The sequence below is a fragment of the Camelus dromedarius genome, chromosome 18, assembly GCF_036321535.1.
Source record: "Camelus dromedarius isolate mCamDro1 chromosome 18, mCamDro1.pat, whole genome shotgun sequence".
In the NCBI taxonomy this organism is placed as follows: Eukaryota; Metazoa; Chordata; class Mammalia; order Artiodactyla; family Camelidae; genus Camelus; species Camelus dromedarius.
This window is the reverse complement of record NC_087453.1, coordinates 18,252,130-18,265,586: the sequence shown is the minus strand read 5'-3', so window position 1 is coordinate 18,265,586 and position 13,457 is coordinate 18,252,130. Positions and strand designations below refer to the sequence as shown.

General features: G+C 52.1%; 1 protein-coding gene across 2 annotated transcripts in view; it reads right to left on the bottom strand.

The window, feature by feature from the left end:
* The window catches only part of MTCL2 (microtubule crosslinking factor 2), a 63,074-nt gene that overhangs the window by 42,022 nt on the left and 7,595 nt on the right, over positions 1-13,457 (bottom strand). For both annotated transcript variants that reach the window (XR_004130930.2, XM_010975209.3), the window contains exon 2: positions 2,446-2,670. Coding sequence is in view for 1 of the 2 variants with exons in the window: in XM_010975209.3 (XP_010973511.3) it covers positions 2,446-2,670 (225 nt within the window). In the remaining variant the exon portion in view is untranslated. The remainder of the gene's footprint in view (positions 1-2,445; positions 2,671-13,457) is intronic.

Genomic DNA, 13,457 nt, shown 5'->3' with positions numbered 1-13,457 from the left:
GGAACTCTCACTAAGGAGCACTCCCCGTCCAGGCAGCATCTGGGCTCTGTGTAGCTAAATCTTCTCTGGAAGCCCAGGAGGGCAGAAATGTCACCCCCACTGTGTGGAGGAGGAAACTGAGGCTCAAAGAGGGGAAATAACCTGCTCAGGTTAGGCAGGAATTAAATCCAAAGCCAGAACTTTTTCTCCAGCAATATCTACTTCTAAGAAATGTTTTACTGGTGTGTCCTTGACAAGAGTCCATTCAGGTGGTAATTTTCATCCCAGATCCCTAAGACCTGACACCCTCCCACAGGATCCCAGGCCCTAAGAGGAGGGCCTGGGAATCTGCACTGTGACAGACCTTCCAGGTGATACTTATCCACCCAGGGAGGTGGAGATTCTGGTCCCTCTTCCTTGCACCGGCCCCAGCCACCTGTCCCACTAGTGCCCTTTAAGTTCTTCTCCTGAACAAGAACAGTAACACCCCAATCAACATTTGCTCTTTTGCTGGGGGAGCGTCCCGAGGCAGACTTTGCTCAGCATGCTTTTTACTTGAGCTGTTTCATTTTATCCTCACAAAAATTTCTACCCCATCCCCACCTCCAGCTCCATAAAACCACTGGAGCAGCAATAGCCCTGAAGATTCACCTGCTCTAAGCCTCACATTTAACAGGAGGGGAAACTTGAGGTCCCAAGGCATGGGGGTGGCCCCATGGCAGTAGGGGGATGGGCCAAAGAGCTGGCAGAGCAAGTCAGAGGATCCCCAGGGATACTCTCCCAGGCTGCAACAGGTCCCCTTCCACACCTGGATCCATCAAGCCCTCCCAGGCGATGCCAGGGAAGTCAGTATTCTGAGAACCTCCAAAAAATGCCCCAGAACATCCCCAGCACATGGGACAGAGTGAGGTGACGAAAGCTGTCCAGCCCAGGCCAGAGTGGATGAGCTCAGCGCTCCAGCTGCAGGCGCAGGGAGAGGCGGGAGGGAAGGGGGCAAGCCAGTTGCTGATTGGCTAGTTCAAATCCCAACAGAAGGGGCCCCTCCCCTCCACCCAGACTCCAGAGAGCCTCTCCCCTAGACACACACACACCACACACACACACACACACCAGCTGCTCTCAGCTCCTCCCATGGAGGCTCCAGCAACCCAGCCAGCCTGCTCCCAGCCCCAGCCTTTTTCCACTCTTTCCTCATCTAAGGCTGACTTTTCTGTGTCCCTGCCCAAAAGCTGGATCAAAACTCAGATTTGTTTAAGCTCCTGGAGCTCCCCCTCACCCCACATCTCCCAATCCAGTGCCTGGAATTTGAATAATTGTGTAACGATTTAACCCAGGAGCTGCCTCCTCAGATAGAGGTACACTTTGAACCTGGAGATATAATCTTTCCAACCTCAGTTTCCTCATCTGTACAATGGATCTACAATTCCACTGTGTGCAGGGCATGTGCAGGACAATGGGAGATGCAAGAGCTGCATGGGGCTGTGCTCACTGTTTACCTCCCCTAACAGGGGCCCTCTTCCTCCAACATTCCTCTTACTTCTGCCTCAGGCCTCAGCTCAGAGGTCATCACCGCAGGAAGGCTCCATGGGCCCCCCAAGTCTACACCAGATGCCCCATCCCCGGCTCCTACATCCCCGATGACACTGGGCTGAGTTCTGAGACGTGGGGGGCCAGGAACCTCGGAGTTCTCAGCCCCCAGACCAGAGCTCACACATAGGTAGGGCAGACTTCTCTTCTAGAGGCCCCATCTGCCAGCCGCCGACCCATCCCTTTCCTGCTCTCTAAGGCCGAGAGCAGCGAGGGGAAGCAGCAAGGCCTGGAAGGCTGATGCATCTGTCCCCCGCAGGCAACCCAGAGGGTCACGTGACCTTGGACAGGTACTTCCTTTCTCTGAGCCTCACTTTCCTTATTCAGAAAATGGGAATAATAATAACAGTTAACATTTTTGAGTGCTTACAGTGACCTCTTACCTACCTTATCTCATTTGATCCTCCTAGAACCCTGAGAGGCAAGGGCTGCTGTCACAACCATTTTACAGGTGAGGAAATTGAAATTTAGGTGACTTGCTCAAAATGATAAAATTAGAGCATATTAAAGCCAAAATTTAAACCAGCCCCATTCAACTCCAGGCCTTCACTACACTCCATTAGCACGATAAAGAAACCTCCATGGAACTATGCAGGGACAGCCTGGAGTCCAGCACCAGGTGTGTGGTTGAAACTCAAACAGCAGCTGCTGCAAGTAGGATTCATATTATGAGGCCACTTTGGGACATCCCTGGTAGAAGGCCCATCAGTTCACTAGGGATGCCCATTTTACAGATAAGGAAGCTGAGGCCCAAAGAGAGATTAGAAATTGCCCAAGGACACACAAGGAGTGAGCTGACCTGGACCCACTCAGGCTCGTGACCCTATCCCCCAACAAGGGCACTTGTGAGTGTTGTTGGGGGGTGGTGCCCAGGCTTACCTTTACGTCTTGCTCCAAGCCGCGGATGAGCTCACCGTCCACCTGGCCAGTCTGGGCAGCACGGAGGCTGCGGCGCTCCGCCTTTCGCAGTCGGTACTGCAGAATGCGACAGGTCTTGCTGGCCTGGTCCAGCTGCTGCCGCAGCTCCTGCAGCTGATACACATCCTCCTCCATATAGACATCCCGCATCTCCAGCATCTCTGCCCGAAGCTCCTCAATCTCATCCTGCAGAGGGAAGGAAAGGCCAGGTCGCTGGGCCCTGTGGCAGTGGCCAGGGTGCTTGAGTGCAGGCCACACCCAACACTGTCCTAGACGCCTCAGGGGTCTGGGTGTGATAGTCTGAATAATGGCCCTCTGAAGATGCCCATGTCCTAATTCCCAGAATCTGTGAATGTTACCTTTTATGGCAAAGGGACTTTGCAAATGTGATTAAGGATCTTCAGACTGGGAGATCCTCCTGGATTACCTGCGTGAGCCCAGTGTAATCACAAGCATCTGTATAAGAGGGAAGTAAGGGAATCAGAGTCGGCGAAGGCGACGTGGCAGAGACCAGGGTGATACACGCTAAAGATGAAGAAAGGGCCACGAGCCAGGGGGTGCAAGCAGCCTTTAGACGTGGGAAAGGGGAATGCAAGGGCTGGAGCCTTGCCAACACCTTGGTTTTCAGACTTCTGACCTCCAGAATTCTAAGATAATAATCTGGGATTGTTTTAAGCCACTAAATTTGTGGTGATTTATTATAGCAGAAATAGGAAACTGGGGAAGCAGGAAAGGCTCATTCAACAAGCATTTATGAGCACCAACTGTGTACCAGGCTCTGTACAAGCACATGGGGGAGGGGGAAGGAGAGTGGTGACCAAGACTAATGTGGCCCTTTCTGTATCATCTGTGTGGAGCCCCAAGTCTCACTGGCGAGACACACAGTAAACCGACAAAAAAAAAAACAAACAAAACCTCAGATGTGCTTAAGAGCTATGAAGACAAGAAACCAAAAAAAACAAAACAAAACACCTGGGTAATATGTTAGAGTAATGGGGGAAGGTGTTATGTTAGAGGACATGGTCAGGGAGGCCATCTCTAAAGAAGGGACATTTGAGCTGAGGCAAGAAGAACAGGTATGCAGAGAAAGAGGCAGGAAGTGATTATTCCAGGCAGAAAGAATAGTGTGTGCAAAGGCCCAGAGGCAGGAAAGAGCTCAGTGTGTCAAGATACAGCAAGGTGGCCAGGGTAGCTACGGGGGTAAGTTGAGGCTGGGGATATTGAAAAGGGCCAACCACCCAGGGCCATGAAGGGCTGAGTAAAGAATCTGAGTTTGGGTTTTAAGTGGAGGGAGTTGGGGGGGGGGAACCTCACTCCTGACCACCTCTGTCACCAGCTCCCAGATGTCCTTCACTTCCCCTTTGTCACCATGAGCATGTCTGCAGTTTTTTATTTACTAGTTTGTCTCTCAGAGAGACTGTGAGTGCCCGGGGGCTGCCCCATGTCTACTCCCTGCTGTATCCCCCACACCCAGCACAGGGCCTAGCATTCTGTAGGCTCCTAACAATATTCACGACATGAATGAAGGCATGTCTAGCTAGTTAGACAGTCACAAAAAGACACACCAACGTGAAACAATCATTAGACACAAAGTGTTAGGGGATGAGTTGGGGAGACCCAGCAGAAGAAATGGGTGATTATTATGTCCAAATGCAGATGTGAAAGCTGAGTCACAAATGGAAATACTACTATCTACTGTTAGTGTGACTGAATGGATTAAATAAGATTGTACACTAAAAAGAGAAACTGAGTCACAGAGAAAGGAATGACTTGCCAAAAACATCCCTGAGGAGCCAGAGAAAGCACCCAAGGATAGTGCTGGTGGGACGTGGGGTGGGTCCAAGAAGAAAAAACCCACACTCTGCAAGCCCTGGAGAGGGAACACAATCTGGAGAGCTGTGTTTACCAGCCTCTGAGCCCCTTCTTTTCCCAAAGAAAATGGGTGGCTCCCTACAGGGGAATGGCCTGGGGTTGTCCAGCACCCTCTGAGACTGGGTGGGTCCAGGGTTAGGGTTAGGAAGCAGTACCTTCAGGCTGGTTCTTAGTATGAAGGCTCACTGAGGTTTTTACATCCATCTGTTTGTACCCAGTTACTCCTGGGACCACTTCTCAAATAGTTCTGAACTCAGAAGAGGAAGACAGGGGGGACAGGTATCTGCTTCTCCCAACTCCCAACAGATACTGTCCCGTTCCCATCATCAGCTAAAGGGTCTGATCCCCACTGGCCACCACAGCCTCGCCCCAGGGGTGGGTTCAGCAGCACCTCCCAAAGTGAATGATTCCGCCTGCACCAGCTGCAGAGGAATGGTTATCTTACCAGGACCCCTCACCACCTCTACCGCGTTATACACACAGACGCACCTCCCCAACACCATGCCCAGTGGACAGAACTAAAAGTGGAGAAGGAGGAAGTGGGACAGTCAATGATCACACCAGTTACAGAAATGAGGAAGTGAGGGGTCCACATGCCATTTCAGCTGGCAGATTAAGGAAGCATAAAGGAAACAGCACTCAGGATGTACAGGCCAGTTGGCTGAATCCAAGCTAAATTAGCCTCCAAATGGGCCTGTGTTCAAATCCTCACCATACTATTTACAGAACCTGGTGATCGGGAGGATGTGAGGATGGATCCAAAGCTCAGGATGAGCCAAGGGGAAATGCAGGAGATACACAAGCTAATGATGCTGGGCTACATTAAAAGATGTATAGCATTTAGATCATGGGAGGTGACATCCCTCAACATAGGACCACATCCAGGGCACTGGAGTCATTTGGGGGCACCACTTATTTTTTTTAACATTTAAATAACTGATTTTTCTATATATAGAAGTAAACAACGATCATAGAGACAGTTTTGAAAATATAGAAAACATAAAGCACTCAATTCCTCCACCTGGTCCTGAATTGCAGTGGTTCTTAAAAAGTGTGGTCCCAGGACCAGCAGCATTAGCAACACTGGGGAAATTGTCAGAAATCTTCATGTCCCAACCGAGACCCACTGAATTAGAAATCTTGGAAATGGGGCCCCCCGACTGCCTTTAATGCAGGGTGTTTCCTTCCAGTTTTTTCCCTACATGGGCAAGAGTCATGTTTCTCAGCACACAAGTCCCAGCCCAGAGCCTGACACAGAGCAGGGTCTCAGTAAGCATCTAGTGAATAGGTGAATGAATGAATGATCTTTCTCACATAAGCAGCTGTCTCTCCCTTCACCACAGTCAGTTTTTGAAAATGCAGGATGTTGCTTTCATGCCAGCTCCAGCTCTCTGCGGTGGCCAACAGGGGCCCGGACAGGCCCCTTGGGGGCTTGTCCCAGCTGCAGGCAGAATGCGGTCAGCATCTCCTGGCACGGTCCATGTGAGAGGGCGCGTCCACAAAGGCCAGCTTGTGGCCTGAACGGGTCTGCTGGGACGTGGGCAGCATTTGCTGGTGAAGGCAGGACTTAGGCAGAGGCTGAGCTTTCAGGGTCTGAGGCAGGGGCTGGGAAAGGGGCTGCTGGGACACTGGGAGGGGCCCAGGAGGGCAGGACCCTGCTTTCCACCGGAGGTTCTTAGACCTCATTGAGCCTCCCAGGCTCCAGGGACTCCTCCATCCAGGGACTGTCGTGGGGAATCAGCAGGTGGGGGGGGGGAGCTCAGCCTTGCCTTCAAAGGCAGCTCAGTGGCCTTGCTGAGCCTCTCACCCCAACCGGGTGGAAGTGGGGAGGGTGGGGCCAAACTCCACGGGACTCAGCCAGCCTCATGGCTACACAACAAGGTCGTCAAGGTCGTCAGAGATCCCCTAAACCTCATCCCCCACCACAGACAGGAACAGGCCACACTGCCCAGCAGTGCCCACCTCAGAGCCTGGGGCCCCCGATTCTCAACCCCACAGTCAGAAAGGCTGGACTAAAGAAGCTGAGGAAAGATGCCCAGACTCGGCACGGCCTGCCAGGTCCTCCAAAACCATCCCCTCTGGCCACTCCTTCAAGTCAACCTCTCTTCCCATTGAAGCTTAACCCAATTATTTAACCCTGACTTGAGCACGGGGAGTGGAGGGGGGACAGGTAAGGGGCATCCACACTGCTGCCAGGGTAGTTGGCCTTTCCCTTTGTAGAAATGTTTATTTTGCTCTGATTAAAGAGGTAATACCAATTTATTGGGGGAAAAAACTTGAAAGAAAAAAACCAGATAGGTTTCTATCTCCTCCATTACTTCCCAGTGGTTTCTGCCTCAGGTCCAAATTTCTTATCCTGGTATCTGAGCCGGCCCTGGTCTCCTCCTCACTCCTGTCTTGCCTCGGCCCTTGCATCTCCTGTCCCATGTCCAGATCTGCCACAACCGAACAATAGCTACCCCCTATCGGGAGGCTCACTAATTACCGGCCTAAGCACAGCACATGCACAATAGTTTGATCCCTTACCAATCCTGGCAGGTAGGTAGTGAAAATGTTCCCACTTTGCGGATGAAGAGACTGAGGCTCAGAAGTCTCCCAGAGCTGCTCAAGCAAAGGAAGGGTGGAGTTGGAATCTAAATGGGCCCTGTGACCCTGGGCCAGTGCATCTGAACTGTGTGTTCTACTCCCAGGTTTGCTCAGGCTATTCCCTCTACTAGAAAGGCCTTTGCCAGGCTAACTCCTCATTTTCTCATCCTTCCAGAGTATTCCCTACTCTCTCAGTCTAATTAAAACCCCATACTCAGAACTCCATTCTCCTCCTGTGCTGACAACTTTAGGTTGCATTTGCCTGTTTTTAGGTCTATCTTCCCCAAGAGCTGGGGGGAAGGGTAGATACTGGGTCTGACTCTTGTCTTGCCTCCAGCATTGCCGTGGACGGGACGTTGGAATGGAGCAGGCAGCCATCGCTGTCTGTGGGTAGATGAATAAATGAAAGGAGTATGACTTCTGCCCAGGCCCTCCTGATCCCAGCCCCACGCCAGCTGCAAAGAGTCAGGGAAAGCCTGGGATTCTCTAGGGCTGGCCTCAGACCCCCATGCCACCCGAGGAGGATAGGCAGGGTCTTTCTACCCAAAGAACCTCTGGTCACCCACTCCCTGCCCACAAAGTGCATCTCTGTCCATCTCCCCTCATACCTTCTAATGACCCATGAGGTCAGCCTACAGCCTCTCGGGGGCAGACCCCCTCCCCGAAATGGACTGGTTCCCAGAAATCCAGGGGGAATTGGCCAGGAAGAGTCTAATGGTCCATGCTGGGCCAGAGGGACAAACATGAGCTCACACTACCGCTAATAATAGTGTGGCCTTGCGCGGCAGCACGGGGCTTCACAGTTTACAAAGACATTCCATGTGAATCATCTCATGGGTCCTCACAAAAGCCCCACGAACAGGCAGGACAGGAATCACCATCTCTGTTCTAGAGGAGAAAAAGCAGAGGAGCACGGGGAAACTGGGCTGTGTCCAAGGTCACACCGAGACACCTCCAAGCAGGACTCAGGTGGTAGACTTCAGGCTCTTTCGTCTGCACCAGAATGTAGGAAGTCCATGAACTTGGATGGGAAGGAAAAAAACCCACATCTTTACTTTCGTTAATGCTAACTAAAAAGTAACATTTCCTTCTATTCTGGACAAGCCATGATTATACCAGCAGTGCTTAGGACTTTGGCACCAAAAGAAACCACAGATATTTTCATATCACATAACAGTTGTCACAGAAATGTCAAAATATTGTTTACACTCATCAGTACTTTGAAATCACAGTGGTTAATAGACTTGTTACTAGATCTTACAAGTTAATAAACATGTAATATTATTATATCATAATTTAAAAATATACTTTGATAACGGTATCTCAATATGTTTGGTGCCCTTTGTATTTTGTTTTTAACATTTGAAAACATTATTCTGAGAATTACTCTCAGCAGAGAGCTTAATGGGGTGCATGGCACAAAATAAGATGGAGGATGTTTCTCTGGAGCTGCCTCATCTGTGGGGTCTGGGTGGAGACTCCAAACCCGCTCTCCACCATCAGGGCATAAAGCTGGAGCAGCAGAGCTCCCCTTTCGAGCCACATTTTAAATGTTCCAGGAAAGAATGCTTTCTGCAGGAAACCTACACCAATGTAAGAGGATTAATCTTTGCACACTGAGGACAGAAGTTGGGGTTTAGATCTGGTGCTACTGGAGCACTCACAGTGACTCCAGATGCACAGGTCTGATGGAACTGGTCTGGAAGAGGAGATGGTGAGGTCTCCCGACCTGTGGGGCTGGAAGTGAAAGTGACTGAATACGAAGCCCCTCTGCAGAAACACAGCAAGTAGCAATGGGGGGATGAGCCCTGGCATCAGCTCCCAGCAGCCCAAAGAGGATGGGAACCTAGGGGACAGGACGTTCTGAAGGCAGGAGGAGGCAGCCTCGTACCAGCCACCAAGGAAAAGACTGTTTCAGAGCAGAGGTCTCTTGGGCTAGAGTGGAAACCAGGAGGTGCCTGTTCAGCCAGCTGCCCCAGGGAATTCTGATATGGGCCCTGCAGACCACATTCTAGAAACCCTGGTATATATGCCAAGGCTGGTTCAGGAGCAGGGAGTGTCTCAGCCCTCCCAGCTCCCACGGGGACTCTCTACTGCTGGGCCTCCTTCTACTCGGTATCTGTCTCCCACTTCCTCACCTCTCCACCTCAAATGCCACCTCCACCAAGAAGCCTCCCTGGCTACCGACCCCAGGGCACAACCCTTTTGTATGAACAATTAGTGAGGATCTCTGGTGGGCTAGACTCATCACCAAATCATTGGATTTAATCCCCATGATGGTCAGTCTGCTCCCCACAAATTTGCTCTCCACTCATTACACGGAGTGATTTTCTTTCTAACCATTACTCTCCTATTTGAAATCTTCCAGTGATCATCAAAATCTGGAAACAGCACAACGCCCCTTAACTGGTGAATGGCTAAATGGTGGTACATCCATACAATGGAATACTACTTAGCAATAACAAGGAACTGCTGATACCCATAACCACGAGGGTGAAGCCCCAATGCTTTATAGGGAAGGAAGTCAGACTCAGTAGGCTACATACTGTATGATGCAATTTCTATGACATTCTGGAACAGGCAAGACTACAGGGACAGAAAACAGATCAGTGGTTGTCAAGGGCTGGGGGAGGAGGAAGGAAATGACTCCAAAGGGGCACAGGGGGAATTCTGGGGGGTGATGGAACTGTTCTGTATCTTGATTGTGGTGGTGGTTACAGAGCTGTATGCATTTGTCAAAACTCATTTTACGGTATGTAAATCACCTGACCTAAAAGCAAAACAAAAGCCTGACCCTGCCCACCTGTCCATCTTCATCTCCCCCCAACTCCTCCTCTCACTGGCCACACTCCAGCCACTTGGGTGGAAGACACCTCACCTGTCCCACCTCTAGGCCTCTGCCTGGATTCTCCTCCCTTGCATCTCCCACTACCAGCACCCCCTCCTGCTAAAAGCCTCCACTTCAATGCCACCTCCTCGGAGAAGCCTTCCAGACCCCCCTAGGCCCATCGTGTCCACCTCAAACCTGTGTTTCTTACATGGAGCAAATCCCAGGCTTATTTGTGGTACTAATTATTTTACTTGTTGCTCTGTTTGCTTGTGGAATGTTAGTCTCTACCACTAGGATGTGAGCTTCAGGAGGGCAGAGCCCAGCTTGGGGCCTGGTATGAAAAGGAACAGCTCAGTAAGTAGCTGCTGAATGAATAACAGCATCCGAAATGGGGAAGACTACCCCACCTCAGTTCCACTCCCCTGCAGAAAACCACTTCTGGTCAGTGCTGCTGTGTCTAAAAGCTGATTCTGTGAAGCGAATGCCCATGGTGGCTTTGGATCCCAGCTTGGGCCTCAAATCCCAGCCTAAGTGCATCCCTGCCAGACTCCAAACCTTACCCAAATATGTCACCTCCTCCCCAGGTTCTAGAGACCCAACCCATCGATGGGCAGACAGACCCTGGAGGAATGGCAACTGAGCTGAGGGACCCAGAACCTTCACTCTGCAGGACACCAACCACTCCAAAGGGGAACGGGAGCCTCTGCCTGGACCCCCTTCTCCCACACGGCCCTGGCCACCACGGTCCCTCCCGCCGGCCACAGCCCAGGCTGCCTGCCCATCTGCCACCCTGGCTCTGGCCCGGGCCACTCACCCCAGCCCGGAAGGGCTGACCTGCAGGGTGGGCCAGCAGTGGCCACAAGGGCAGCATGCCAGTGCCCCGAGAGGCCAGGGCAGCCATCTGCTGTCCCTTCTGCCTGTCCTCCAGGGTCTGTCAAGGATCCAGATGAGATCATCACACTTGGACCCCAAGGAGGACAGAAGGCTCTGCAGAGCCCCAAGTCCCTCCCAGCTCAAAAACAAAGCCTCTGGGAGTAGCAGCAGGGGAAGAGGAACCCAAAGACTCCACCCCTTCGCAGGCAGGGACACTGAGGCCTAGAGAGGAACTGGGGACAACCCCGTAGTCCTCCAGACAATCCAGAGCCAAGCAGGGAGGGACCTTGGGCTCCTGCCTCCCAGCCCAGAGCTCAGCCCAACTTAGCCTCCTTGGGTAGAGGCTGGGCTCTAGTTTTAAGGGAGTCAGGGTCAAAGGTCCTGGAGAAAGAGTCAGGACCCCAGCCAGGCATGGCCATGCCACACGATGCCCCACTCCCGCTGGCACGGAGGCTGCCTGGTCCCAGTGACCCAGAGAGTCACAAGGGAAGACAGTCTTGGACTTGCTTCTCCAACAGCAATAAATAATTACGGGTACACAGCTCTATGAGCGCTCCCCCCGTGCCAGGTAGCACATGTCATCTCGCTGTATCCCCAGCCATCCCTACTGACTGCAGGAACTAAGGTCAGAAAGGTCAACTCAAGGTCACATGTTCAGTGGCACAGCCAGGATTTAAGTCTAGTTTGAGCTCTTGTGAACTAGACTAGACAGTCTCTGTGATGGGACCAGAGTGACGATTATAACAGCAAATACTGACAAGGGCTTACCATGCGCCAGACACTGGGCTGAGTTCTGAACCAATGTCCATGACCTCATGCTCAGTAACGGTCCTTTTGAGGCAAGTGCTATTGTTTTATGCTCATTTTACAGATAAGCAAACAGAGGCTCAGGAAGATGAAGGAGACAAAGGCAATAAGGGGTGAGCCTCCCAGATCCAGCACAGCTCTGGCATAAAGCCACAGACACTCCCTCTGGTAGGGAGCTGTGTGTGTGTGTGCATGTGTGTGTGTGCACATGTGTATTGGGGGAGGGGGTGTGGAATGTCCAGAGACTGCTGCCCACCAAGGCCAGACCTGGCTTGTCACTGCCCCATTCCAGGCCTCAACCAACACAGCAAGGAGTCCCTGCAGCCCCAGATGCCTCAGGGGGGATGTTCACAGCAGGAGCACTGACAGTGTTCCTCCTGTCCTTTCTCTGTTGACAGGAAGGAAGCTGAAGGCAGCATTTGGATCTGGATGTGTTTAAAATGTCCCCCAAACAGCTCTGGGCTGCAGCCAAATCTCTGAGCCAGGAGAGAACAGGGCTCAGAGGTCCACAGGGAGGGAAATCGAGGTTGGAGAGTCAAGGGTGTGGCTCCGGGCCGCACAGCCTGAAGCTCCAGCACACCCCAGCATTCCAAACCTCTGAGCCTCTGCTCTGCCACTCCCCCTGCTTGGCATCCTGCAAAGGGTACCATGAGACCCTAGTCCTTTTGCCTTTTGCCACTTACAGGCTGTGTGACCTCTAGCAAGCCCCTTAACCTCTCTGAGCCTCAGTTTACACCTGTGTGAAAGGAAGGGGTTAAGGACCAGCCTCGTAAGATCCCAGCTCTCATGCAGAACACATAGGGGGAGGGGTTGGTGTGAAACCTGTAATTACTAAATTAATAATCTAATTACTGTTGAGATAAATGTCCCAAGGGAAGCTCCCGGGTGTCTAACACAGGAGCCTGGCCTGGAGCTGAATATAAGAAGGTGAAGGAAAAAACCAAGGGAGCAGGTAGGAAACTGCAGTTCGAAGGCCGGGTGCTGGAGTGGGAAGAGCGCAGGGACAGAGGCCTGGGGTGCATGGAGTGCTTGGAGCTTGGGTGGAGCAGGGATGAGGTGACGCTGAGAAAGGCACGAGCACACAGGCCACCCAGGCACTTGGGCAGGGCCAAGGAGGGGTGTGGACAGGAGAGGCTGATGCAACTGACCCAGAAGATCCCATGTGGATCTGGGGCAAAACCAGGGTAAAGAGGTTTTGCTGGTCCAGTCTAACCACAGGACCCCAAATTGTTTTCCTGCTGGAGCCTGAGCTTCTCTTTGTGGTGCAGGCAACGGGAGATTATTCACCTCGGTCTTAGAACGTGGGGCCCCAAAGGTGACCTCCATCAGCAAAGGTGTATCTCCACGTTACAGAGTCTGCAGCACTGGCCTCGCCATTCAGAGAAGACTGACCTGGGGTGGGAGGGATGAGCTGGGAGATACCCACAATGCACTTCAGCTCCACATACACCTCTCAGGTCCCTGCTCCATTCAAGACCTACATCCAGAGCCAGATACAACCCCTGTCGTCAAGGATCCAGGGCTTATGGGCAGTCAGACCCGAGCCTGCAGATAACAAGCGATGAGGGCAGGGAGCTGTTGAGTCCTTACTATGAGCCAGGCCCTAGCTAATCCTTATACACCTGCTTTCTCTTATTTAATCCTCACACTAACCTGCAGGGTGAGCACTATCAGCATCCCCATTTTACAGGTGAGAAGACTGAGGCTCATAAAGGGGACGCTCATAGAAGAAGAGACAGAACCAAAATTCAAGCCCAGGTGGGCTTGGCCCTAAGCCACAGTGCTCTTCACCAGCTTGGACCCCGGAGAAGGGAAAGGTGGCCTGCTGTTTCCAACTTCTCTGATCCCCTGACATTCTTCAGTGAGGCCAGCACTATCCACTGACCTGTGGGCTTCTCAGTGAATGTCAGGGCCACCTGGCCCAGCACACCTGAGTCTCTGGCTCTTTCCCCCTCAGCTCCAAGTTCCTTCTGGTACCAGAAGGAAGAGAATGTGACTGCAGATG